A 26866-nucleotide genomic window follows, 5' to 3' on the forward strand; every position below is an offset into this window, starting at 1 on the left:
ACTACCAAATTTTTTTGAGTTGCCTAACTACTAGTAGGTAATTTTCTCAACTTTCTTTCCAGTTGAATGTATGCCATTGGGGCTGTTTCTCACTGTGGAATCATTGTGGTGATTAATAGCTATGTTGTGTTCATGTAATTTCACTTCTTGGTCCGCAGGGGCCCATAAGGTAACCAACCTAATGCTTTTTAAAGTTGAACATTTTCCAGCGTTTGTGTGGGGTTATAAATGAAGCACTGCCTCCCATGTATCATCCCAAGAGCTGCTTTCTTTCACTGTCCTCCCCTGACATAACAGTAACAGAAAGGGGATGGGCTTATGCTGAAAGTATAGCTGGCAGCAGGCTATGTAATGAAAATCTTCCTGTCTCTCCAGAAGTGCCAGTAATTCCTGAGGAAGGAGGAACTCTGCATGATTTCCTAGCAGGGTTGTTTGTGCTTTGTAGGAACGTTCATTTGCCACTTAAGAGCAGGAGCTTACCACCTGATCCATACCATAGGAATACTGTATCAGGCCACATGCAATTAAGTTGCATGCGTGTGTGTGTATATTTATATAAAAAATGGCAACTATGACTCGGGACAGATAAGCATCGGTTGTTGCCATTTCCCTGAAACATGCACTAGGGTGACGTTGTAGCCACTGGGATGGCAAAAGCCTTTCCATGAGGCTGTATGTGATGTTGGGAGACTTCTCAGATTCTCATTTCATTCAGAGTAGCCAGTGAAAGTCAAGGAACTTGATAATCAGCATTTATTTATATACCTGATGCTAATATGTATATCTGTGAAACAGGGTAATTACAGTCTCTTTGATGCATTTCAGCAGAATTTTACTTTGGGGCGGTCTTGGTTTGTTGGGGGTTTTTGTTGCTTGCAGTGTCTCACCATGTCACAACAGATTAGTTTTTGGTCAGAATGTCCAGGAAGAGGAATGCTGCATTTCTTCCTGCCAACCTCTTTCTTTTCCAGAAGTAATCTCCAAAAAGGACAGGAAGGGAAGGGAAGAGGGAAGCATTACCACAGATAGTAAAGCTGTTGTTCCTGAGGCAGTTAGGCAGCTAAATTCTTGTGTGAGTTTGCCTTGTCTTACCACTGCTTTTAATGAAGAGTGTCTAAAGATCTGTGTGGATCAGGACTTCTGTTGCATATGCAACTGGAGAGAACACACAAGCATGGTTTGTTATCTTGTTACTGAAACCACTTTCTAATGTTGGCTGACTTTAAATGAAGTATTTGGAAGCTAATACCCAAATGCTATTGGCTATTTGATGCCATTTAGAGACGCTAATCCTTTGAGCCTGACAAACGTCCATCAGGTGTACTATTCCTATATACTTTATAGGAACATTAGATTATATTCTTTATACTCGACTTTATCCGAGGAATTCATCAGCTTGGAAGAGTGACCACCAGGCCTTCGGTCTGTAAGCGGCCGCTCTGTACGAGTGGGAGCGTTTCGGTCGGGCGTAAGCGGCACCGTGGGCGCTACCAGAGGTCCGCGGTGGCCGGTAGCAGCGGCCCAGGAGGGTGCACGGGCCAGCCAAGCACGCGCATCCCAAGCACGCTCCAGCCGCTGCTGTTGCGGGGCCGGCTCTGCGGCGGTGCTGGCTTTGCACTGAACAGCTTCCACGGGGTAAAACTTCCCGCTGGCTATCGGCACTATTATAATAATAGAACTCTTAAAGCAGCGGTGAGGCGGTTTAGACTAATAAATATTTCTGGGTAACAGGGTCTGCTCGAGGCAACTCCAGTTCATGTGGGCTTGTGAACTCTGTCAGAATTATCCTCTAGGGAATGAGCCCTCTTGCAGGTATTTACCATGCTGTGAGCCCTGTGTCCTTTGAAACTGGGGATAGATGCGTTGCTTTTATGCATGTATGTATGTGGCAGCAGGACTTTTCATGCTGTCAGAAACCCTGGTCACTGAGGTTACGTTGACAAATTCTTAGTGGAGATGGTCACCTCTTAGTCCTGGCTGCTGCACTGGAGTGGTTCTCGGCCCGCGTTTGTCGCAGGCCCGTTCCCTTCCCGCATCTCCGGTACCGGCCAGGGTTGTTTATTCCCTGCTCCTCGTCCTGGAATTGTTGTGAGGGTGCCAAGGCTCATAGATCCATGACTCTGAGCAAGGCAGGGTTTAAAGGTCATAGTCAAGACCATTAATAACAAGGTGCAAACGGCTGGTTTATATGTAATGTGAAGCTTTTTACTTATTTCATTTTTGCACTTTGGGGGCTCTGTTTGCTTATGGAGCACTTGGTGTCTGGTACCTATTTAGGCTGAGAGCAGGCAATTGGGTTCCTTCAGGCCTTCAGAGGAATGCAGAAAATTGTTCTCTGGTGTTGTAATTCTGCTGGGATAACTGGAGCTTATTTGTCTCACTGCTTATTAAATGCATACTTGTCTTGAGGTCCTCTTTTTTTTTTTTCTGAGAAACATTGGGTGAATCCCAAGGACCACAAGTGAGAGGAAGATTCCAGGGGGAGGGGGAGAGTGAAGTGCCTGCACCTCTACAAACTGCATCATCCGCCTCCAGTGCCAGCAGGATGAGGAGGTTAAATATGAGAGCAAACTCCCTTAGAGAAAAGGAGATGTACATTCGGGGCCCGTACAGACATAAATTAATGCTGCCCTTCCCCCTGCCCAGAGATGACACACTGAGGGGAGATGCACCTCCCAGACCACTAATATATGGGGCGTGTGGTTGGGAGCCACATGAGGCTGTGCCGGGATTTCGGAATGGGACCAGCTGTGGAGGTAGGGAGCAGATGTGCACTGATGCTGTATTCTTAGCAGAGGACAGATTGGTAGCAAAGGCAGAGGGAGCAGATGGGGTTCATACTCTGCCAGCCTCTGAGTCGCACCCAGCTTGCCCCGTTCTGCTGCTAAGGACAGGCTCGCTCCCCTCCTCTCTTCTGCAGTCAAGGCTGTATGGCTGCAGAGGTGACGTGCGAGCTGTTCTGATCTTCTGCTTATGGGTCAAAAATCTCCTCTAAACGTCAGGTCATATTGACAGTAGCAATCATAGTGGGCTTCTGTGTTCAGTCTTCTGTGGTCTAAATTCACCCAGCTTTTAATAAAGGTGCATGGAGAGGAAAGGCAGCTTCAGCCTCCAGCTCTGCCTCTAGTCTCCTGGCTCCCTCCTCCCCTTCTCGAGCCTCCTAAGCGGGGCGTGCTCCGCATGCCCCAGCCCTTAGCACTGTAGGAAGAAGACGGTGATCAGGGATGCTGCTCATGTGCTTGGAATTTTCCTCATTTCCAGCTTCGATTGTTGTATTGTGCTTTTTGGTAGGCCCTTCGGTGAGTCTGGTCATTGGGGAGAGCTAGATAACACACCCAGGCTTATTGCATCAGTACGGGTGCATCCACGAAGATGAGTATGTTTCTCCATTGGGGATCTTCTTGCTTTGGTTATTTCTGGCCAGTGACATTTTGCTTTTACTCTGGATGCATTGCATTGTGCAATCATACCGTGGCCTCATCAGCTCGGACCCTTCTCTTAAGAACCTCTTGATTTCTTTTCTAATTTGGCTGTAGGCTATCATCAGTTATAAAACAGTGTGACACAGTATGTGACTATTGCATTCTCCTGCATTGAGTCATCAGCTGAGATTCCAGAGCAGTAACCCCCTGCTGCTAGCTGGAGCAGCCCTCCGTGACTCGGCTTCAGCAATAAGGGATGTGAAAGCTCCCACACAGATCTGACAGGTTATGCAAATGTTAGTCAAAATGCCCCAAGAAATCTGTCCCGGAGAGCTGGGCCTGTTACAGCCGATGACCCCCGCAGAGCACGCTGTGGCTGGCACAGGTACACGAGCAGAGCCGCCTGCGCAAGTATGAACGTGATGGTGAACAGCGAGGGCCCCGGGCAGCAACAAGGGGGTTTTAGGACTGGGGTGTAGCTGAGCAGTGCATACACTGCATTGCTGGGGGTCAGAAACTTCATCGGCCTTATCACTGCATCCCTCCAGCCAACTGGTGCTGTCACCTGGGCTGAGGCGCGCTCTCACTCGCACGTGGTTTAGCGGAGAGAATACCCTGAGTTCGTGTGGATCCCATGTTTCCAATGCCTTCTACCTCCTCCTGTGTGTCCTGTCCAGCTCCTTCAGAGAAGGTAATTTATTCAGAAGCTCATCAAGCAATTAATTCTGCTCCTTGTCCTTGAGTTCAGGCATGCTTTTGACTGGAGGATAATTAGAAGATGATCTTGCATAAAAGGCTCCCTGCACATTTTAGGCGGATTACTTAAGAGAGGGGCTTGTGAGAGGAACCGAGTGTTCCCTGACGAGACTGCAGCCTTCATAAACATTTGTAGATGGAAAACATCTGCGTGCTGAGGATGAGTGTGCTGAAGGGGAGCTTCGGTAGGGCGCATCTGTGAGAAGACAGACCAGTCTGAATTTCCTTCAGCCCGCAATGGGACGTCTCCTTGCACAAGCAGTGGGAGTGAGCTCTAGCTAACCCGTGTATTTCTGATTCCCAGGCTTTGTGCTTTTGCTAATTGCTTGTTAATAAACAAGAAGCGAGCGTAGTCTTCCACAGCCCTTTGCAGAAGAAAGGCTCACCTCTTCTGTCGGGTCGACTCGAGCTTGTTGGGCCGTTGCCGCGCCTGCTCCTCCAGGTGCTTCTGTAATGCTGGTACCTGCTTCCAGGTATTTCTACTCCTTTGATTTTCTGCTGCGCCGTGGCAGGGGAAGGCAGCTGGGCAGGGAGCCCCGTCGTGCCAGCGGAGCCGGCAGCGCTATGATTGCCTTCTCACTATGGTGGTTCTATGGAGTGCTGAAGGCATCCAGTTTTAGTACCTCGGTGATGACACGGGGAGGGGGGAAGCCCATAAACCCAAGACAACCTGTCCTCGGGAGTTTTCTCCTTTGTTTTAAAATGTTGAACATCTGCATGCAGAGGGAAGACGTATTTTGGCAGCAGCCATTGATTAAGGTGTCATTCATCAGGTAGGCCTACAGATCTGCTTCGGAGCAGTATTTCTGCTGGAAGACACCTCCCAGGGGTCCTCTGGAGAGGAAGAAATGTTTATCGACGGCCGACCCCGGGTCCCCCGGCACTGGGTCCCTCCCAGCCCACAGAGCGAGTCCTGCTCTGGGAGCAGGAGGGAGGAGGCTTGGATTGATTGCTGAGGGGGCAGCATTTTTTTAAAGTCTGTCGTAAATTGATGGTAGGTGGAGCAGTAATGAAGATAAATGAGGGAGCTCTTCCCGGTAGATTAGCCTGCGTGCTGACGGACGCTGTGCTACGGCAGGCTTGAAATGCCTTTGGCCTGGCTCAGACCTCCCGCTCACCTGCCAGCATTCCTCGGCACAGCCGAGACGGAGCAAATCTTTGGGGAAATTGCCTCTCCTTGAAATTCAGAGGGGTGAGGCCTGGGAGCCTCCCAGGTAAACACCAGCTCGAGCGCGAGTTCTGCAAGAGCAGAGAGGGCGAAAGGTGCTGCTCAGCCCTCTCCTGCCGTCAGCGTGGGATTCAAAAGGGAGATGGTTTAATTCTGTAAGAAATGGGTTAGGCAGTGGGGAGGTGGGATTCCTGTAGCTGTTTGAAGAGCTCTGTTAAAATGTCACCTTTTTGCTTGTATGCGGCTCTGCAGCAGCTCTGCTGAAGGCCCTTTTTCTGCACGAGCAATCTCGGTGGTCTGGCACAGAGTAAGGTGCTCTAATCTGGCCCATGGCAGACTCTTTAAATTCTTTGAGCAGTCCATCAAAGCAGTTTTCAAAGCGGTTTTCTCTCACCACTTAAACTAGTATTTCCTAGGGCCATTGGGTAAAATCCCTGTTCAGAGATGCTCTTCGTGCAGTAGCCGATGGGTGGCTTAGGACCAGGATAATCTTCTTTGCCTTAATCCCATCCTGCTACTTTGACCTTCCTTCAGACATCGCCGCTGCAGCCTGCTCAGCTCCCTCTGCCCACACATCTCGCCGGTGCCGGGAGAAAACCCTGACTCCTCGGAGAGCTTTGACAGCCCCTCTAGCAGCCATAGCAGCGTGAAAGCAGACCCCATTTAAAAATATTTGCAGATGAATGTTGCTGTTGACTTGTCCTTTCCCATTGTTGATGTAAGCTTGTAACTTTGATGAAAACTTGCTTTGAGTGTGCCCATCAGCACAATGATGATCAACATCAGGAAAACTAGCAGCGTTTCTCCTGGGTCCGGGAGAAAGCACAGCCTGCCTGGGGCAACAGGCACCGAGCTCTGGGAGGGAAGTGTAGAAGCACCCCTATCGGCTTCAGCATGTGCTCAGGAATTGCGATGATTAAGGTAAACGGTTTTTTTAACCTGGGTCAATGTAGTTTGCAGGTTCAACTGTCTTACTTGTACGTTAAGTCTGTTTGTGTGGATTGGTATCTTTTGATCAAACTCTATAGAGTATCTGTACACTAAATAAAGCATCTTTGTAATCACTGCTTGCCCAAGTAGGGGGGAAAAAAATATTGAGGAAATTTCCAGAGATGAGAGGTTTGATCTCTGTAATGTATCTGCTGGCAGCTCTGCAGCTGCCTGCCCCTCCTCTCATCAGCTTCAATTTTAGTTGATATTTAAGTTTTGGGTGTTTGGTTTTTTTACAGAAAAGGTTTGGAAGCTAATCTAGCATCTCCTGCTTGACCCAGTGCTCTGCCATTTGATGTCCTGGAGCGTGCTGCTGCTTATGAAGGATTCCTGTGGGGCTTTGCACGCTGGATGCCATGGCTCTGCTTTGGGGGAAACAACGGATAACTCCCGTGGCCAGGAGGTCTGTGCTTTAGGACCACGGGAGCTGCAAGCACACAGGTAGAAGAAATGCTGCGGGCTGATTCCCGCTCTGGGGAAGTGCCCGACTGGTGTGTAGGAATTCGAAAAGCAAAGAACATAATTTTCTGATATAGGTTTATAATGAATTTTGACTTAAAATAATAAGCAGTATACACAACATACAAGTGAGTTTTACAGAGACGCTGTTGTATCTGTCGACTTCAGAACCTACCAGTAAGTTCACAGATTTTGTTTGCTTTCTCTAGCCCTCTCTGTCTGCCAGCATCTAGGGGTGGCCCTCGTCTTTGTGCAGTCATTCAGGTTTCAGTTCCAATTCACAGCTCCGCTTGCCGCCTTCGCAGGGGAGACGGGCAGAAGCCTCGTGCAGAGGTTGCCTTTGCTCAGTGGGGTCAGCGGTGCGGCCAGGGGTGGTGTGCCGGGTCTGCTCGAGGGAAATGCAGGGCTCACGGAACTGTCTTATGGATTCGCAACACCCTTCCTCTGGCCTTGCAAAAAAGTAAAAGCAAGAATGCTTTCTGCAAGAGTGGATTATTCTGAACTAGTGTTTTTTGCCGGTGAAACTTTACCGCAATGTAAATTCTCTGGGGAGGTGCAGGTTTCCTCAGCCATCGCATCCAGATGATTGGTCCTCCAAGTCCGTCTCGGTTGCATCGTCCCTTTGCAAAGAGAACAACGGGCAACGGCAGTTTCACAGTTTAAGCAAGGATTGCAGACTCCTCCTAGGTAGGGGATTAGTTTTGCTGAGCAAATAGAAGGGTCCACAGTACCTCCTGGGAAGTGTAGTCCTTTCTTTAGTGCTTTGCAGAATTAATTAAATAAAAGCCATGCAAGTTGAACTACAGCTCCCAGAATGTCATGGCCCTCAGGGCACAGGGTTTTTAAAAATTGCAAGGGGGGGTGGCAGTGGATTCTTCCCTCTGTGTTCCCGTCTCCTCAGGTCTGGTCCAACCACTCGGCCCGTTTCGGTGCTTTACACGTGTGCACGTCCACAGTGTCCTCGCACTCCTTGCAGCGCACAGCGCAGCACCAGTGGAACTTGCACTCGCACTTGGTGATGCGAGTGACGCGCGTGGTGTCGTACCCCCTCCCGCAGCACATCACCTCGCAGCCGTCCGTCCCGCGGGACATCTTGTTGCACACGCGACCGGCCGTGCCCAGGGAGCCTGGAGAAGGAAGCGAGAGCGGGTCAGGGTGTTCCTCCTCCACCCTGTTCAAATGCTTCCCCCACCCCCTGCCCCGCGGTTGTTGGCAGTGGTGAGATTGGGCACCGACCATCTGCAGTGGAGACCTGGGATATGACTGCCTTAGCAGTGGTCAAATCTCGTCGTTTCTGCCACAGCACATGCCACAGCGTGGTCTCCAAAGGCTGGGCGCCCGCTGCGGAGCCTGTGCTCGCTTTGGTAAGGGCGCAGGTTGCAGCGTGGGTAGTGAGCCTGGCCAGGGACGCAGCTTTGGTGACCCTCTGCACGGCCCCTTCCCCACACCCGCTGCTGGAGCCTGCACCCGCTGCTGCCCAGAGCGTGAGAGCAGGGGGAATGGGCTCCGTGCAGTCCCTCTGTGCTGGGGGAGGCCCGGTGTACGCCCGCTGAGCCGGGCTCTGTGCCGGGGGAGGCCCGGTGTACGCCCGCTGAGCCGGGCTTTGCAGCTTGGCAAAGCTGGAAATGCCCCCCTGCTCGGGCAAAGGGCTCACTGAAGGGCAGCGGGAGCACGTGCTGCCTTCCCCACCGAGCCCCCACGGCTACTGTGAACCCCCGACCCAGGGATGCTCCAGGCTGGGAAACCATTGATCTCTGCGGGAGCCGAGCAGCCCTGACGCCGCCTTCCCCACTCTCATCCCAGCCTCGGGCTGTGTTCGGAGGAGAAGCCGGCAGCCTGCCGCGCTAACCGGGCTCTTTATTGCCTATTTAAGGGAGCTTTGCTCTGCAGGAGAAAGGCTCTGAGGAAACACTGCGCTACATTCATTACGAGAAGCCTGATGGGTTTGGACCTTCGCTGTAAAGCCTGGGGATTTTGGACAAACCCAGTCCTGTCTGCGCTGGTGCGAGGTGCTCCAGCAAGCCCCCACACCCGCTGAGGGCCTGGGTGACCCCGCACAGCGCAACCCCCAGCCGGGTTCGGTGGGCGAGCTGATGTCCCAAAGCAGCCCTGCCAGGCTGGGCTAGCTGGGAGCTCCTGGCCTGTCAGCAGGGGAGGAGGAGCTGCTTTTGGGCAACGACTGGAGCTTTGGTTTTTACCTGCCGACTTGTCCATCACGCAGTAATCAGGTGAGTTCTCAAAATACACCAGATCTGTTTTCGTGGGCTTCCTGAAGTTCTTGTTGGCCACCATGAAGCCAGTGCCGTCCTGGTTCATTGTCACCTGGATGGCCCCGTTGTATTTCTTCCTTAGGTAATCCCCCGTTTTTCGAAAATCTGACATTGCCAGCCAACAAGTCCTTAGTGTGCAGGAGCCGCTGACCCCATGGCATTTGCACTCCAGCTTCAGGAAACGCTTCACGGCCTGTGGGAAGAGGGATGCTGTGAGGACCGGCGGTCACCCTGGCCATCGGACATCGTGCCTGGGTCTGCTTGTCCCTGGTGCGGCTTATCAGCCCTCGCCTGTGCGGGATGGGGCTCCTAACAGAGAGGGGTGCCGCGTACAGAGGACGCGTTCCCACCGTCGCTGATGCCAGCGTCAGCGAGGACACGTGCTGCGGGCAAAGGTAAGCAGGGTCCTGCCACTCCCACAGGGCCGTTCCCCGGGCAGAGCGTGCAGGGGGGCATCGGGAAGGCAGGGCAGTGTCCTGCCCCTGTTTGCACCGGGACCCTGCTCCTATGCCTGAGCCGCTCCCGCTGCCCATTCCCCTGCCGGGAGGTCCCGGTGGGGCGGCTGGCCGGGCGCAGGGCTTGGCTGCGGGGGCTGCACTCACCATCCTCCCGCAGCGGTTGTTGTGCAGGTTCATCAGCGCCCGGGCATCCTTCACTTTCTTCTCCTTGGCGTCCACAAAGGCTTTGGCAAACCGGATCCCGTAGTTGATGTTGTCACTGCAGCCGCCCCAGTCGAACTCCCCACGCTCGTCCTTGGAGCGTCCCCTCTTGAGCGGGTCACAGCTGCAGGCCTTCAGGTCCCCTTGGCTGCACGCCCGTGTGATGGCGTAGACCACTCCAGCCGAGGAGATGGCGTAGACGAAGGCGGCCTCCCTGCTGCCTGCCGCAGGGAGAGAAACGGGGATGGGGAGTGAGTGTGCCGGGCTGTGCCGGGCGCCCGCCACCCACCGAGGAGCAGGGCACCGTGCGGCAGCACCTTCGCAGCTGGGGGCGAGGCCATCCCGCACACAGGTAAGCCAAGCCCAGCCATCTCTGCTGGCCACCGAGTCCAGCCTCCGCTTCCCTGGTGCCTTTCAGACTAAGGAGAATTTCATGTTGAGCCTCGGGGCTCAGCAGCTTTGGGTGCTCTTGGGGCTGCCTGACCGGTCCCCTTCGCTGGCCCGTGGCTCAGGGGCCGTGCGGGTGCCCACCAGTGCTGAACCTGCAGGACCAGCCAGCACCCTTCGGCCGGGGCTGCCTCCCTCCCGGGGCGACGCTGAGCGCGGGAGCCGGTGGCAGCTCCGGCCGGGCTCGGCTTTCCCCGCGCAGCACAGCGTGCTGCCTGCTATTTTATGTCTCTGGTTCAAGTTCGCAGCTGTTTTTATAATGCTGTAAAAGAAGCTGCAAATTAAAACCACGTTCGTCTTGATTTTGAGAGCCTTTGAAAGGAACTTCAAAGGGAGCAGAGCTCTCTTTGGGCCTCGCAGGATGGGGCTGTGGCGAGGAGCTTTCATCATTCCCTGTCCTTTGCCAGGAGAGGATGCGGGTGGGAGTAAAGGTGTCGTCGCAGGGATGGAGAGGCTGAGACCGGGCAAGGCTGCAGCATGGCAGGGTGAGTGCTGCGTCCCGGCACTTGCAGCCCCCTTCCCTCCAGCCAGCTCCTCTCCGGGGGTCTGGCTTGCAGGCACCGCTGCTTGTCCGCCCCGCCGGGCAGCCGCCCCATCCCCCCGCCAGCTGGGAGCAAGCCCCCCGCTCCCCGGCTCCCGCCGCCGGTGCTCATATGTCCTCCATATGAGCCGCTCCTGGCGCGTAGAAAGGCTCTTCCCAGCCACCTTTGATTTGGAGGCCGCGTGGCTGGATGCGCCCCGGCACGTCACGGGGCACGGCAGCATCTGTCCCGCAGCACTGCTGCCTGCACCAGGACTCGTGCCGGCTCCCGGGGTCTGCTCGCTGCCGGAGCCCTCCCAGGGGCGGCTGGAGCCCACGATGCCGCTCCTGCTCTGGAACCACCCCTGTCCCTGTCCCCATCGTGCCTTTCCTCCTGGCTCCTTGGGTACATCCCTGCTTGTGTCATATCCGTCCCTCACCTGGAGCTGGAAGGTCCCTCCCGGGCAGGCTCTGTGCCCAGCTGTTGGTGCAGGGCTGGTGGCCGCCCCGTAGCTGTGGTCCTCCTCCACCTTGGAGCCCGAAGCGAGGACTGGAGCCGCGGCTCTGCCTTGCCTCCCTTGCCATGCAAGGGAACAGCCAGTTCCCACGTGAACGGCTGAGTCCTGGCCAACCCTGCTCTCCAAATATTTATATATCCCATTACTGTTTACATATGAGCCTGTTCTCCGGAGGTGTCTCCTCCTTCCCCCTTCTCCCCCAGTGCTCCCCCTGCTCCATCTCATCTGGTGCAGCTATTCCAAACGCAGTGCTCTGCTCCCATTACTGCTTGATTAATTTACAGGGAAAGGCAAAGCTCTCCTAAGGGAGTAATCCAAGCCACCGGGCACGGCAGCCCAGCGAGGAGAGACTCTCCCAGGGAGACAAGGCACGCGGCAGTGGGAAGGGGATGGGGCAGAACCTACTTCGCAGCATGACCCGGCCGAAGACGGTGTGGTCCCGGTCCAGGGTGCTGCAGTTCCAGCGGTGGTGCCGGAACTGGTGCTGGCACTCCCGGATCCACTCCTTGGCTCCCTCCCCGACCGACTGCATGATGTCGGGGTACCTCTGGCACAGCTGCCGCTGCTTGTTCACCAGCCCGGGTATGTTATCGCAGATCACCCTCGCGCCCAGCGCCCCGATGTACCTGTGAGAGAGAACGGTGCCGCGTTACCACGCTGCCCGCATAGCGGGAAGGTGCAGGGCTCTGGCTCCCCGGGTGCTCCCCCTGCTGTGAGGGTGTCTCATGTTGAAGCCCACCTTCCCCTCTTCTCTCTCCAGCTGCGTCGCAGCTGCTCTGGGCTCTGCTGAGGGCCTCCCCCTGCAGCGGCGTGCCCTCCTTGCAGCATCCCCTCGGTGTGGGCGAGCCAGGGTTGCGGTGGAGCATGCTGCTGAGTGCAGCGAGGCTGCCTGGTGCTGTGACAGGCAGGATGCAGGGACAGGGCACTGCTGAGCCACCACAGCCACTGGGCTTTGGTCTTTGTCTTTAACAAAATAATCCCGAGCCCCACCAGCCCGGGGCGGGCAAAGCTCTGCTTGAGCATCGCTGCGGCAGGGAGCAGGGGCCCTGTGGAGCCCATCTCCCCCAGGAGCCAGCCAGCTATGGGTGCTGTCAGTCGTGGCGCCCATGCCCCCGAGAGCCCGAGCTCTCTGTGAGCTCCTGGGGCAGCAGCGGAGGAACTTGCTGATGTGTAAAACCTCCCTCCCACCCTCTTCCCTACATCCCAGCCCTGCTCTGCAGCCCGGCCCTGCTGAGCGCAGCAGGATGGAGCCCAGCTGAGAGCAGCACGGCCGGCACAGGCTCTGCAATGCCTCCTGCCTGGACACTGGCTGGGGCACACCGTGGGGACAACGGGCCACGGCAAAGGCACTCGGGTGGGGGAGAAAGAGGAGCAGGCTTCACCTCTTGTTGCTGCAGTCCTCGTTCACACTGATCCCCGGCTGCCTGGTCCTCTCTGTGCATCTCCTGCACTGGCAAACATTTATGATCGTGCCCTGAAGCTGGGTAACTGGGAGAACTACGCTGTGCCTCCTGTCCTGCCTGTACCCTGCCCGTATCCCGGTCCCCTCCCTGCGGCCGTGGGGAGAGGGCGGGAGCTGGGAGCAGAAAGACAATGCGCAAACAACAGTCTGGTAGAGCCTGGCTGAGCCCCACGGGCAGCTTTCCACGGACACGGGGGAGGGACCCCGAGCTCTGCAGCCTCGCACCAGCCCGGACAATGGCGGCAACATGGAATTTTCCATCCCGGTCAGCCCCTGCCTGCGCCGCCCGCTCGCCCCAGCCCGGCAGTGGCTGCTTGTGCCGGAGAATGATGTTTGCCACAGAGCGCAGAGCTGCGATTCTGGCTGGAACAGATGAGGTTTGGGTGGGATTCAAATTTTTCAACCCCCCAGACTGGAAGTAAGAACCTCCCTTTAATAATAATAAAAAGCAATAAGCTTGGGCAATATTTCATTGTCTCTCTCTGGCCATGTTCTATCACTTCTATCAGCCCCAGAGAAGAGAGCTCGCAGGCTCAGGAAAGCCCTGCAAGCACAGAAAGCAATGGGATCTGTTCCCTCTTTTAAAGTATTTTGTTTAAATGCTGGCAGAAGCACAAGGTCATCTCAGGCTGGAGCTGAGGATAATAAACCCGGCTCCCCATGGCTTTGCAAGCCCCGACTCCGAAGGCCAGCGAGCATTGCTTTCAGAGGCTCGCTCATCAGCCTTTCATCCTGCAGCGGGGGGACGAGGGAGATGGCGGAAGCCGTTTAGGAAAGAAAAGCCAACAGGAGCTCGCTGAGCAATGCCGACTGCAGGCGTTTAATTGCCTCGCTCGTGCTGGGCTGCAAGAGCGGCTGCTTCCTTCCCGCGGTGAGCAGGGCGGGGGAACATCCCACCAGCTGGACGATGGCACAGGCCAGCGGTCTCGGGTACCCCGGCCCTGAATTCCTTCTGCCCAGCCTGCCTGATCCCAGCAAGGATGGGGACGGCTGACGTGCCCCTGCCTGCGCTGCCAGGAGCGGGGCCAAGGCTGCCGGGAGGCAGCGGTGTTGCAGGACGGAGGCTGCAGCGGTAACCAAAGCTCCTCTTCGCTGGAGGAGAGCGATGGGGGGAAAGCTGGAAAAGGTAAAACGTTCTTTGATGGACCACCGCACCAGGGACCTCGCGGGGACCCCATCCCCTGTCCACCTCCGGCGCTGGTGAGCTGTGGCACTGGTCTTTGGTAACGGCGGCGGGCAGCAAGCAGGGCTGGCTTCGGGGAGCCGCGCCGGCAGCATGGAGGAGCTGCCTCCACGGCGGAGAGCCGGCAGATAAAGCACTAACAGCATCCCCTGGGAGGCTGAGATCAAGGAAAACCCTCCAGACAAGATAAACACCAGGCACTCCCTTTTTCACACTGAGCTAATTACTTCTCGTTAATTCTCCTGCCAAATACCCAGATCAGAGCAATCGTTATCAGCAGGAGAAAGTGGAAGGAGAGCAGGGTGAAGGGCACCGACGGCCAAGGGAGCACCTCCCTGTGCAGGGTCCCAGACCCCCGCCGGGGTCAGTGGCTGCATCTCCCTCTGCTTGCAGCTGCAAACAAGCAGCGTATTTGCTGCGGTACCTACAAGCCTCCATCGGAAATCAGGTACTGAAATCTGCCCCACGACTGCTGTGGTGTTGCAAAGTGGCACAGCACAACAAGGGGGGAAAATTCCTCACGTGTCTTGGAAAGGCTGCGGTTATCTCGGCGAGACTAAGATGTTCCATTTCGTGAGAAATGCTCCAGTTGGGTTCAGTTACTCTGAAATGGAGCGAGACGGGGAACATCAGAAAATTCTGCCAAGCAGAATTTTGGGAGGGAAAAAACCCAAACATTTGTTTTGGATTGATTAAAGCATCCCTTCCAATTTTATTTCTAAAAATCTATGACATTTTAAAAACACTGAAATAGGAAAGACAATGGATATTCTGAGAAGTCCCCAGCTGCCTTATCAGAACTTCATTTTTAAAAAATGAAGTTGTGCTGGAAGCAGCAAATTTCTGAGAGATCCTGTCCTCTTGGGGAATCTGCAATTGTACAGCAGGAAAAAGCCCCCAAGCCCTGAGTTCAGAAAAGCGAGGGAACTGCTCTTGATGCTGGAGGCTGCTCAGGCCTGGACTTCAGCAGGGTCAGGAGAGAGGCAGGAGCAGCCTGGGAGAGCCAGGCAGCCTGCAGCCAGGAGGAGCTGGGAGGCAGGGAGTTAATAATTAAATGCATGTGGGGATAACGATCCCCCGCCCTGTCAAATGGGGTTCCATGGGATGCTGCCTCCTGTGAGGTCCTCCTGGAGTGCCTTGTAAAGCCCTGGCACTGCCCTCTCGCTGAGAGCAGCTCTTTGCTCAGCTCAGGCGCAGGGGCTGGCACCGATCCCCCCGACGGCCTCTGGCCGCGTGATGCTGCACCGTTTACTTCTTGCAAATCAGCGTGCAACCGCAGGCTTGCGTGTGTTTCCCATTTGCTCCCAGAGCTGGGCTGCCAGGAGGTGGGTGCGAGCCGCGGTGCTGTGGGAAATGCTGCGCTACCACGCGTGGCACTGGACCTCTGCCTCCCACCTTCCCCTCCCCGTTCCCTGCAAGGAGCAACTGGCACAGCAGCAGAGGCCAGAGACTTCGTGTCACGAAGGCAAGTGCTCTCAGAGCCCGTGAGGTAAAGCGCTCCTTGCTCCCCGCTTGCCTTTTTCCTCTCTGCAAGTGATCTGCTGCACGGACGCATCCACCGGTGCAGCCGAAGTGAGCTCACTCAACAGCCCGGGAGCGCCAGCATGCCGATGAATTGGGGGAACAGGAGACAACTGTCACATGTTGGCTCCCAGTTGTTTTTCTTGTTCTAAGAGTCTGCTGACTTCGACTCTTGTAAACAAGGAGAAACCTAAATTGCTTCTAAGATAAACATGCAAATCAGAGGCAGACGCATCTATTTACTTGGCAGCATGCGTTTTGTGCTAACCCCCTTCCACGGCTTGCCTCCGTGCCGTATGTGTCCTGCTCCCGTGCTTCCCACGAGAGCCTGCCCGGCTTCCCAAAGGACTTGCAGACTCCTCAGGGTGCTCTCGCAGAACCGTGTGGCCCATGTCATGTCTCTGCCCTCAGCTCAGACTGCTCTGGCGAAAGTCTCAACAGCTCAGAGCTTTCCTACCCGCAGCAGCTCTCTTCCATGTACATGCAGTTCCCGGGGGGTTAGGAGGGGATGTCCGTAGTTCCATGTGGGCTGCCAGTTCCTGGGATCCGCTGCATCTTGTCCCAAGGATCAGATCCCAGTATGCCTCACTCCTTCTCCATCTTCACCATGCTGGAATCTTTTTTTCTGGATCAATAAACTGTGCTTTTGGCACCAACATAGTATATGCAGCTTCCCAGTTGCTGAGCTCTTTAATAGGAAAGACCAAAAGTCTCAGAAAAAGCACCGGACCCCAGGTGTAGCAGCGGGGAGATCAAGAGCATGGCCAGAGCCTCAGGCACCGTAGCAGTAGGCAGATGGGAACTTCTACTGCTGGAGAAAGGAGACCTCTCCAGCAGCCTGGGCCAGCCTGCCCCAAACGTGCCAGCGTAAGCCCGGCCAGGCGAGCAAACCGGCTGTGCGGCTGCTGAGGGGTTCCTCCGGCTCCCGGGAGCACCAGGCTGCGTGTACGGGGGCGGCTCTGCAGAACCAGTGGTCAGAGGCAACTATGGATCTGAAGATCAAAGTAGGAAGATGCTGCAAAGGGGAATTCAGTTTCCCTTTCATTATAAATAACCAGCCCCCTGCAATATAGACCTGGGGCACCTCCAGATTTTTGCTGTTGGCAGTAATTTTGTTAAATTGCTAAAACCCTACTGGCTGACCCAGTGGTTTGTGGGGGCAGCTCTCCGGTCCCAAAGAGGCAACAGCAGCGAAGCCCCTGCATGCACCCAGCTCCGACCGTCGCCAGCCACCTGCGAAACGCCGTTTCTCCAGGAACTTGGTAAGTCAGCCCGGCAGAGGTGAAGCCTCGTATCTCTGCAGCATGCCCAGCTGCTGCTTGCTTCGCGTAGGGCTGGGGCAAGCATTGCAAGGAAATACCAGCCGTTGTGGGGCTGCAGTTGTTGCGGCGGCCGCGGAAAGCTCCGCGTTTCCTCCTGGTGCCAGCCCGGGGCTTGCCTTGTCGCGTGGTATCAGCCTTTGCCCAGGCGTGTCGGCGTGGGGTGCGCGGGTACGGCTCCCCGGTTAGCAGGGCTGCTCTCCTCCAGTGCCGGCCACGCGCCCTGGCTTTGCCGAGAGGCTGCCTCGGCTGCCTCCCGCGGCGCGGAGACCCGCTGCGAGCCGACACCAGGAGGGGCTTAGCTGGGGTCGTGCCACTGTTCTGGACTCACTAGTAGGTATCGGGTGGAAAACATCTCTTGGAAAATGAGGTTTTGAATAAAGGAAAGCATTTCATGGGAGTGGGTAAAATTAAGCAGAATCGGAACTTGCTCTCGTTTGTTGCTTTTCCGTAATGCCAAGGTGTGGTTGAGAAATACGTTAGTGCGCTAATTCAGTTTCTAATTAAAGTTGTACTGGGCACACTGCTGTATCTAGTATTTCATTTTGCACCATTTTATATGGCATTGAAAAACCTATTTGAGCATTACTTTCCTTCAAAACGGACATTTTTGGAATTGCCCTTCTTGGGCAAATCTCAAAATTTTCATTTTTTGTGCTCTGCTTTAGAATTAAAACAGCTGCTGAAATGTTGGACGTTCCCACCGTGGGGAAAATGAGGTCGCACCAATGCCATTAAAGGCACAATTTAAAATTAGATTAATACAAAATGACCTTAACTAAAATCACTATCGTAGGTTAACTATACGTTGGGAGAAGGATGTCCGTGCAAGCAGCTGTGGTGGTGCAGTGAGCCAGGCTCCAGGCACGGGGAAGCTCAGCCGGGGCAGCTCTGGGTGCCTCTGGCCGCTCCCTGGCGCAGGGCAAACCCCCCCAGGCAGCTGCCGCTGCCACTGCCCGCTGCGGCACACGGAGCGCCATGGCATGAGGCTTCGTCACTGCACTTGTCAATGCAGAGAGGGTTAATGGCTAAAAAACGACGGCAGCGTAACCGTTCTCCTTCCTGCGGCTTCTCTCTACCCGAGGATCCCAAAAACATTTTGCAAACTGTTTGTAACTCCTTGCTCAGCAGCAGAGCAGGGCAGGAACAGAAGCGCGGGGGGGATGCAGCACCCGGGGGGGGCTGGAGGTGCTCTGGCCAGACACAGCACCATGAACGCGGTCAGCTCGGTGGCTTTGAAATCATGGCGAGATGCAACTCTGACCTGAAGCTGGGTCTCGGCACAGGCGGCAGGCTCAGCTCTGACATCCCATCTAACAGGTTTTCAGCTTGAGAATTTGCCTTTCCTGACACTACCTCTCCCCATCAAGCGCAGAGTGCTCTCAACTTGCTTAAGGCAATCTGGACAGCTTAAACCCCTGGACCCCCAGCCATGTCCCCTGCTCCCGGGGGTTCCTAACAGGCGCTCTCCTTTGTTACAGCAGTGAAGAGATGCAGGCAGCCTCACACTGTGGTGCTGTGCAGAGCAGCACCCAGGGGCTCTGAACTTCACCAAACCACGTTTAAAACAACAAAACAAAAAAGCAAGCAAGCAAGCAAGAAAAACTCCAAGGTGTTGTTCCCGGCCATGTTAAGCATGCCTCAACTCAATATCCTCTGATGGCCACTGGCTGCCTGTCACATGCAGCTCTCCCACCTAATATTACTCAGGCAAATAACCTCAGCACCGTTTGGAAGAAACACTGAGCTTTGAGCCCCTCCACAGCTCCAGCTGGTGCCATCAGGCACCCGTGAGCTGAGCTGTGATGGGGCTCAGTCCCGGCTCGGGATGTTCCCCTCGGCACCGGTTCTGCTCTCACCCCTGGCTGTGCCATGCCGTGGTCAACCACGAACGCTGCCTGCTCCCAAAAGAAGCCCTGGGAGGGGTGGCACGGCACTGATTCAGGCTCCACCATCACTTACAGCACTGGGGGTTTCTCTAGGTCTTTCTGCAAACCGAGTGCTGTGAAACCCCCCGAGTTCCCCTTGTCCGTGCCCGGGTGAAGCATGGTCCAGCTGTGCCTTTCTGACCCAATGTGTGCCCAAGCGCCGTGCCCGCAATGACACCTCCAGCCTCTTCTCCCGGATCAGTGCTGGGCAAAGGCAGTGCTGCCCCGCAGGTGCCGGAGCCCCAGTCCCCATCTCCTCGGGCGCGAGATGCTCAGGCTCCTGTGCCCTCCGTCCCGCAGGCTGGGGCCGTGAGCTTGTTCTGCATAGAGCCTTGTCGCTGCTGACTTCGGCTCCAAGAGCTCTGCTGCTGAGCTTGAGGTGAGCGCATGGTCTGGCTTCTTGGTGCTACCAGCAGCTGTTGGAGTCCTTCCCCTGGGAAAACTGATTCACCTCCCCATTGCTCTCGTAACCACTTTGAGAGTCCTGAAAGATCAGCTGGGGTGCCAAACGATCTTGGCTTCTGTTCTCTTCCCGCCCCACTGAATGGACACCAAGTCTGTATTTTGGTGGGAGCCTGGAAAGCCCCAGGCAGCTATTGGAGACACCCTGTTCAGATAGGATCAAATCCAACATCCTTGCCTCTTTGCCTGATAAAGAGCAAATTCCAACGCGCCTGGCATTTCACCTCCTCAAGTTCTTTGCATACTTCCCAAGGATGATGCACTTGCCTTCCCCTGCTCTCCCTGGCTGTGGGCAGACAATTTAGAGCCAACTGCAAAGCACTTTGGGTTGCAAGGTGCTATAGACATTTGAGATATTATTTTATTATTATAAACCCTGAGTATTTTATTAAGCCCCACCGGGAATGGGGCCATCCTGGACTGCTGGAATTGTTAACGCCTTGGAATGATTAATAGTCCTAATTTCCTCACTTAGAGCCGCTACTCTGTACGGTGAGAGCGTTAGTCTCACTTGAATAATTTTTAATATCATAATGCTGAGCCACTACCAGTGCCATTCAAGGTACATGCTTTTCATTTTCTGCACTATGATCGGGTTTTTGTTCTTGTGTGTCACCCTTTCTCAGGTTGTGCGCCTTTGGTTCCCTGTCAGGGTCCCCTCTCTGCAGTCTCCCTGCCCCCCCGTGCAGTCAGTGGGGTGCAGTTTCTGTGGGAAGGGCTGAAATGTCCGGGAAACGCTGCAGTGCTGGGGAGCTGGACCCAAACGAGCGCCCTGCGCTGCGCAGGGCAGCACCGCCCTGCCATCCCCTTGGCTGGCACGGGAGGTTTTCTGTTGGCATCTTGTATCGAGAGTGACCTGGAAATCGAGGTCTGTTCTGCTTGCTGTGGTAGAAAGGTGAGATACGGCGTGCGCAGAACGTGTGTGGGGTGAGTGCCCGGGCTGCTGCAGAGCCAGAGGGGGTGAAGGTGGGATGTTGTGAAAGCACAGGGAGAAAAGGACTCCGGTGCCTTCTGCAATAGGGGACAAAACCTCACTCAGCGCTGGGTGAAAGCTATTCCCTGGAGGCGTTGTTGGCTATGTATGAATACAATGCAAATTGCTCATCAACAATACGCTTCAAGTATCAATTTTTTTCCTCCCAAAATGTCAAAGCACTTTGCTAAGGGGTCTAAGACAGTCTCTGGGGGTAAAGTAGGACGGATGATTCTCCTCTTGTCCATGGCGTATCTTGTGTGTCGGGTGCGAGCTGCTCAGAGCAGAGGCTGCGTATTTCTACAGGACCCAGCCCAGCACAGATCTCACGGTGGGCTGCAGGCACTGCTGAAATCGGTATTAGTAAATAGCAAAAGCTAATGAGTTTGGAAGAGCAGAAGGATTTTTTCTTCTGCATTTCTTTGTAAGAAAGATTTCCTATAGGTGAAAGTGACCCTAATGAAAAATGAACTAAGAAACACAATTAGGATTATTATAACGGCGCAGAGTGACTGAGAGAACCCATCTGTTCAATACGCCCCAACCAAGAACACCAGGGCTGCTGCAAAGGCCACAGGGTTCATTCCCCATCAGTCTGACGTTACTTTAAAACTTATTTTTCAAAGTGCGGCTGCCTGGACAGCCGGAGCTGTGGAGCGCCTCAGGATAAAGACTTCCTGGTCGCTGACCTCCTGCTTTTATTGCCGTGCAAAGCGTTCTGCAACAACAAACGTACAGCCGGTGCGAGCCCCCCAGGGACCCCCCGAGCCCCGAGCACTGCTGTGCTGCACGTCATCTCCCCTTTGAGATGACGAGTCCCCCCGGTACCTCGCCTGCAACAGCCCTGGGGCCGAGACCGGGTGGGTGAGGAGCTGCTCTGCAGCGGGGGCACGCGCGGAGGAGGGAACCAGTTTTGTCCGCGGTGTAGGGTGGCGTCAGGAGCTATGGACACGCAGTCCCCAGAGCCGCCGCGTAAGCTGCTAGACCCTCTGCTCGTGAAGCGCTCCTGGGGCTGCTGCGGGTCTGCCCTTCTGCGACTGGCACGGAGGGGAGGCAGCGATATCCCCCCGCGCCCCAAAGGGTTACACCGACTGGCTGCGCGGTTCCTCCATGCAGCTGTCTTTCCCTTGGCTTAATTTCAAACATTCCTATTGATGCTATTTCCCCTCCCACACACCTCAGTGTGATGCCTGCTCAAATGAGCCCCTCTCTCCCATATCCACGCGTACTGTGGCTCGATTTTTCCACCACTCTTTGTGCCCATCCGCTACATCTGGACCAGGACCCAGCGCTGGTGTCGCGATGGAAATGCACGGCAAACCCCGGAGAGGCACGGCTGTGGGAACGCTGCTCCTCCCTACCCGTCGTGGTGGGAACATCCCCTTCTCCACCTGCAGCAGGGGTGTCCTTGCCGAGCCCTCGGGAAGGGCTTGACACCAGCTCCTGGGGTTGCTCTATCGTGGAGAGCGCGATGGGCGTTCTTGCTTCACAAGCTGCCCTCGGTGCGTTTTCCCTGCCCGTGAACACAGACCTCCTTCCCAGGCCAAGGCAGGCAGCTGGCGCACGGTACCTAGAGCATCCCTAAGGGTGCCCGTGTGGGCATCGTGCCCCGGGGTGCAGCGGCTCCCCAAGGAGCCCCCCTAACCCGCCGATGCCTTGAGGAGCCCCACGTGGCCGCCAGACTCCTGCACGCTTCCCGACCCGTGCCCAAGCTTGCGTTAGTCTTCCTTCCACAGATTTGTTTTATCTCTTTGGGAGCCTGATGCCTCCCATCTGTTCCAATGCCAGATGAAATTAAATATTTGTAGTTTCCAAGGGCTGTGGTTAGCAATAAACAAGTTAGCTAACGAGAATTTGGTGCGCCTGGGGGTTGGAGGGGTTCATGTGGGCTTGCAGGCAAGCGGGTATGTGTGAGGGTGGGGTGCAGGGGGGTGTGTGCATACAGCTTTGTGTACATTTTTCTTTAACCAAACCTTCAATTTAAAATGGCTTTCCACACCAGAGCAGCTAGCCGGGCTCTCAATAGCAAGTAAACTCTACTTAGTTATTTACACCAAGTTTGTTTATTGCACAGTTTATGTTTATAAGCAACATTTGTCTAATCTTCCAAATCTTTCGGAAGGAATTTCAGAGGCCGCTTTCGGGGCCCGATGTCCTCTCGCAGCGCGCACGGGGCACGGCCCTGCCAGGCAGGCGCCTGCCCAGGGAAAGCCGCCGTGCCCCGGACGATGCTGTTCTCCCTACCTGAGAGCGCTCAAGTGTAAAGGGGATTTAGGGATTTTCCCGTTGCATTCCTTCTTAATTTCCGTCTGTGTTTCAGCTGGTATTTTGTTGCTAAGTAACACTTTACAGTTTGGGAGCATTTCTGCATGGATGCTGCTCCCCACAGCCACGGCCAGCCCGCTGCTGCTGTTAGTCACGGCGGCCTCGGAGCCCGGGCAGCGCCGCCGGCTGCAACCGCACCGGCCCGAGCCCGTCCCCTCCGCCCGTGCCAACGCTGTTCTCGCCGCTACGTGCTCCAAGCACATGCACACGCACACATATGCACCCACAGACGCTTTTTCAAGCGCCAAAGTTCACCAATTCCTGGCAGTTTTGTGAGGCGGTGCGGGCCATGCCTGACGTCACTGAAAATTAATAATTTGCAGTTGTTTAGAAGAAACATTTGGTTGATATTTCCTTTCCATGTACTGTGATCAGAACTGACCCAGTTTTTTCTATTACTCTACTTTAAAAGTCAACTCTGAAAATGAGAAGCATTTCCTCTATTTCCACAAGTTTATTGTGTGTGAATCCCTAGAAGAATTTGGCAATAATAATAAAAATAAGGAACGATGATGCACCACCAAATGTATTTACTGTAATATCAGTAGTGCTAAAGATGTGCTTGGAACCCTATGTAAATCACTGAATAACTTTTTCCCAAACCACAGCTGGTTGAAACCATTTACAGTAAAACACAATTTCATCTAAACATGCTATTTTATCAGAACTGACACGTCCAGCAGAACAACGCTCGCTTCAATGAAGGGTTTTCTTCGGAATGTTCTGGGCTACACAAGAGAAAGTACGATTGAAAATGTGAACTTTAGAGTTTAATGTGTTTGGTTTCTAATGTTTTGGTTTTGGGGTTTTCTGGGGTTTGTTTCTTGTTTGTTTTTTTTTTAAAAAAGTCACGCACTTAAGGTCCCCGAGACCAGTTCTGCTTGCTGAAAACGCTCAAAGGAATGGTGCCTGGCTGCCCCGCGGCTGAGGAGCCGGCCGGCTGTGCGGGCGAGCTGCCCGGCCCCGGCTGCCCCAGGCTGGGCTCCTGCCCCGGCCGCCCCGGGGGCTGCCCCCGCTCTCCCTTCTCCCTCCAACGAGAAGCGGCCGGCCGGGGAGTCAGTCTGCAAGCTGAGAACACAAACTGCTGCAGGAGCTAAATCTAGCTTCCTCCAAATAAGCCACAGCTACCGTGGCTTAAAATGTGGCTGGTTTTCCTCCTGCTTGTTGGGAAGAGGCGTGCGCTTGGGGTTAGGGCAGACACCGCGGTGGAGTCATTGTGGGGAGAAGCGGGGTACAACAGCAAGGAAAATAGGTGTTTTTCACGCTCTCCTAAAGAAAGAATTTTCACCCTTCAGCCAGCATCCAAGTGTGTTACCAGAACTGCCCAGCTCTGGGCAGATGATGCTGTCACTACTCCGTACCTCGTCTTTTTCCAGCTGCTTTACCCTGTGCACCCGCTCCTCAGCTCTAACGAGCCTCCCCTTCCCTTGCCTCCTCGATAATGAAGTGAAATAATCCAACTTCTCTGCTGCCCTAAGACTCTTCCTTCCTTCCTTAGCTTTTGGCATATCAGCAACATCATCTTCCGCACAGATGCTGTCCTGTCTTCGCCTGCCCTGATGGGTGGGGGCAGAGCTGGCGGCTGGAAGCCAGGCCAGCGCTTCCATCAGCCTGATACTCGCCGACGGTGGCTCCTGTTCTCTCCCAGTGATTTCAGTTCCCCATGGGCTGATCAGGCTGCGGGAGATCTCCCCTGGGCATGGCCGGGAGCAGCACCGGTCTTGCTAGCTGGCTTTGTCCATGCCCCCTCGTGCCTGTGCTACCCTCTGGAAGAAGTCGCTCCTGCCGCGATCCACCTTTTGTGCCTGGCTGCAACCCCGCTGCCCGAGCGGCACGTCCCTTGGGCTCCCCGCTCCCTCCCAGCCCCGCGGCTTTCCCATTCGCCTCCCTCACCGCGGAATCGCTCTCCCAGGGATGCCAGCGTGGCCACGAGTGCCCCCCGCCCAGACGCGCTCTCAAACACTAGGAATACTTGTGTTATCGGCATGACTATTAAGTGCTCCAGGGCCCTTGCAATGTGCTCCACGGTAGTTGAGGAATTCCAGAAACCACCGTTCTCTTTCGGTGGCAGATGGGATGAATTTGATTAAGTTCTGCTTCATCCACTGCAATGTGCTAATGATGACGAGATTGGCGTGGAAAACAGTGTTTTCCACAAGGTTAGAGAAGACTTTTATAGGGTGGGGGAGACTGAGAACTTTTCTGCAGCAAACTATTTTCTTCTCCAGAGTTACTGAACTACTGAAGCAGCACGGGGTCACTTGGAAAACTTCACAGTCCTTGTTTTCCTAATTGCTCTCACGCTGCAGACATGAATTTTCATTGTTAGAGGAATCGGGGCTGGTGGAGATTAATTTCTAGAAGGCTGGTATTTTCTGTGGCATCATTGCTATCTGTTACAGAGCCTCATCTCATCCAAATGAGGGAGAGCAGCAACTTCTCAGCTTACGAGACGCTGGAACGCAAGCGCGCGGGGCGATGCGGCAGCCCGCAGGGATCTGGGAGCTCCGGTGGGGTCTCCGGATTGCAGAGGGCGGATCGGGGGAGCTGCTCGCGGCTGCCGCTTCCCAGGACCGAGCCGCACCGAGGGGCTAATCCTGCTCCCTGCCTCTGCCCGAGGGGGGACGGCTTTCGGGGGGGGTCACGGCATGCGGGGCTCGGCTCCCCGGCAGATGCGGCGGGAGCCTGGGGGTCCCCGCGGCGAATCCCGGCCCCGGGAGCAAACGAGCGGAGACGGCGCTTTCGGGGCGCGGGGTGCCCGGGGAGCAGCGTGGCGGCTGCGCCCGGGGAAAGCCCCGGCCCCGGTTCCCCCCTCCCCGGGCGCTCCGCCCGCCGCGCTTCCCCGGGAGCCGGGGCCGCCGCCGGAGCCGCGCAGGTGGAGCCGGGGGGGAGCCCCCAGCCCGTCCCGCCGCCACCGGGGCCCGCGACGCGGCCGGCGGCTGCCGCTGCCCCGTGCGGGGCTCCCACGGCCGCACGTCGGGCGCTGGGCTCCGGCTCCGGCTCCTTCGGCACGGCGGGGCTCGCTGCGCTGCCGCAGCCCCCGGCCGGGGTCCCCCATCCCCTTCGCCATCCCCATCGGCTTCTCCCTCTCCTTCCCCATCCCCATCGGCTTCTCCCTCTCCTTCCCCATCCCCATCCCCATCGGCTTCCCCTTCCCCATCCCCATCGGCTTCCCCTTCCCCATCCCCATCCCCATCCCCATCGGCTTCCCCTTCCCCATCCCCATCCCCATCCCCTTCCCTATCTCTTTCCCCATCCCCATCCCCTTCCCATCCCCGGCCCCCGCGCAGCTCCCGCTCCCGGGACTCACCACCACGAGGAGTCGGCGCGGGGCGTCAGGGCGAGCAGGAGGAGGACGAGGGGCAGGCAAAGCCGCGGGGCCGCGCCCGCCGTCCGAGGGAAGGCTCCGCACTCCGCACGCCCGGGGGCCACGGCAATCCCAGCAGAGGCTTCCAGGCGGTTTGGGCTGAGCATATCTCTCCGGGGCGGGGTCCAGACGGAGAAATGACCGGGGAGGGGGGTCCTGCCCGCGCTCCCCTCCGGGGCACTGCCCCTCACGGCCCCGCGGCGCGGCTGCCGGCTCCGCGCTGCTGAGCGAGCCCCGGCTGGGCCCCCGCTGCCAGGCGCATGCTGCTGCGGCGGGGGGCGGCAGGGCCGGGCCGGGCCGGCGGGGGCTCCCCCGGGGCTCCCCGGGGGGTCCCGGGCCGGGGCGCTCAGCGGGGCCGGCGCCCCCCGAGCGGCGCGGGGCCGGGCCGGGCCATGGAGGTCCTTGCGCGGAGGGCGAGGGCGCACTGGGGATGGGAGCGCGGGGGCCGTGGCCAAATATTGACAGCGCCCGCCGGGCTCCGGGCTCTCATTGGGCAGAGTCAGAGGCGCGGAGCCGCCGCTCCGGCCGGACCGACCCCCACCGCCCCAAGGGCACGACGGACAGCCCCCTCCGGGCTCCTGCCCACCGCCGGTGGGGCTGCCCCCGCCGCCGCGCACCGCGGCCGCTCCCCCCGCACCCGCGACGAGCCGCCGGCCGCGGCCGCCCCGTCGGGCTCCGCCCGGGGAAGGGGCTCGGCGGGATGCGCGGGGCCGGGGCCGGCTCCTCCCGCGCTCGCCCCCGCAAGGTGTCACTGCAGGGTGGGAAACGGCCGCCGGGGCTCCGGGGGGCTCCGGGGGTCTCCGCGGGGCTCCGGGGGGCTCCGCGCCCCGCCTGGGCTCCGCCGCCCCTCGCAGCGCCCGCCGGCCCCGGTGCGGGCAGGAGCAGGCAGCGCCCGCAGCGCTCCCGGTGCTGCTCGGCCGTGCGGGTCTCGGCGCCGGTGTCGGGGCGACGCAGCCCCGCAACTGCACGGGGAGCTGCGGGCAGCGGCCTGCGGGACGGGGGGCACCGGCGCTGCTCTTAGGACAGGCGCTCCCTGGGGCGGTGATGTCCCCAGCGAGGGCCACCGCCTTCCCCGCCGGGACAGCCGGCGTCCCAGCACCCGCCGCACCCCTTCGTG

At 56.6% G+C, this 26866-nt stretch overlaps 1 protein-coding gene across 2 annotated transcripts; it reads right to left on the reverse strand.

Moving 5' to 3' along the window:
- Positions 1–7692: 7692 nt before the first annotated feature.
- On the reverse strand, positions 7693–25856 carry WNT2B (Wnt family member 2B). 2 transcript variants are annotated; one of them, XM_075722210.1, is made up of 5 exons: positions 25693–25856; positions 11615–11835; positions 9668–9945; positions 8994–9258; positions 7693–7922 (listed from the first exon to the last, which is right to left on the reverse strand). In XM_075722210.1, the coding sequence occupies exons 1-5, from the start codon at positions 25854–25856 to the stop codon at positions 7693–7695; spliced, it is 1158 nt and encodes a 385-aa protein (XP_075578325.1). The 2 variants fall into 2 exon arrangements, with proteins under 2 accessions (XP_075578325.1, XP_075578326.1); XM_075722211.1 differs by lacking the exon at positions 25693–25856 and adding an exon at positions 16981–16996 and having other exon boundaries at positions 11615–11836.
- Between the last annotated feature and the right edge of the window lie 1010 nt (positions 25857–26866).

The sequence above is a fragment of the Pelecanus crispus genome, chromosome 17 (assembly GCF_030463565.1).
Source record: "Pelecanus crispus isolate bPelCri1 chromosome 17, bPelCri1.pri, whole genome shotgun sequence".
In the NCBI taxonomy this organism is placed as follows: Eukaryota; Metazoa; Chordata; class Aves; order Pelecaniformes; family Pelecanidae; genus Pelecanus; species Pelecanus crispus.

Bases quoted from the DNA above. Each gene is read 5' to 3' on its own strand.
- WNT2B (XM_075722210.1), bottom strand. From the start codon at position 25,856: ATGCTCAGCCCAAACCGCCTGGAAGCCTCTGCTGGGATTGCCGTGGCC. The intron at 9,259-9,667 runs GTGAGTGCAGCC...CTCTTCCCACAG, and splicing joins ACAACCGCTGCGGGAGGATG to GCCGTGAAGCGTTTCCTGAA. The intron at 7,923-8,993 runs GTAAAAACCAAA...TTCCTTCTCCAG, and splicing joins CGTGATGGACAAGTCGGCAG to GCTCCCTGGGCACGGCCGGT.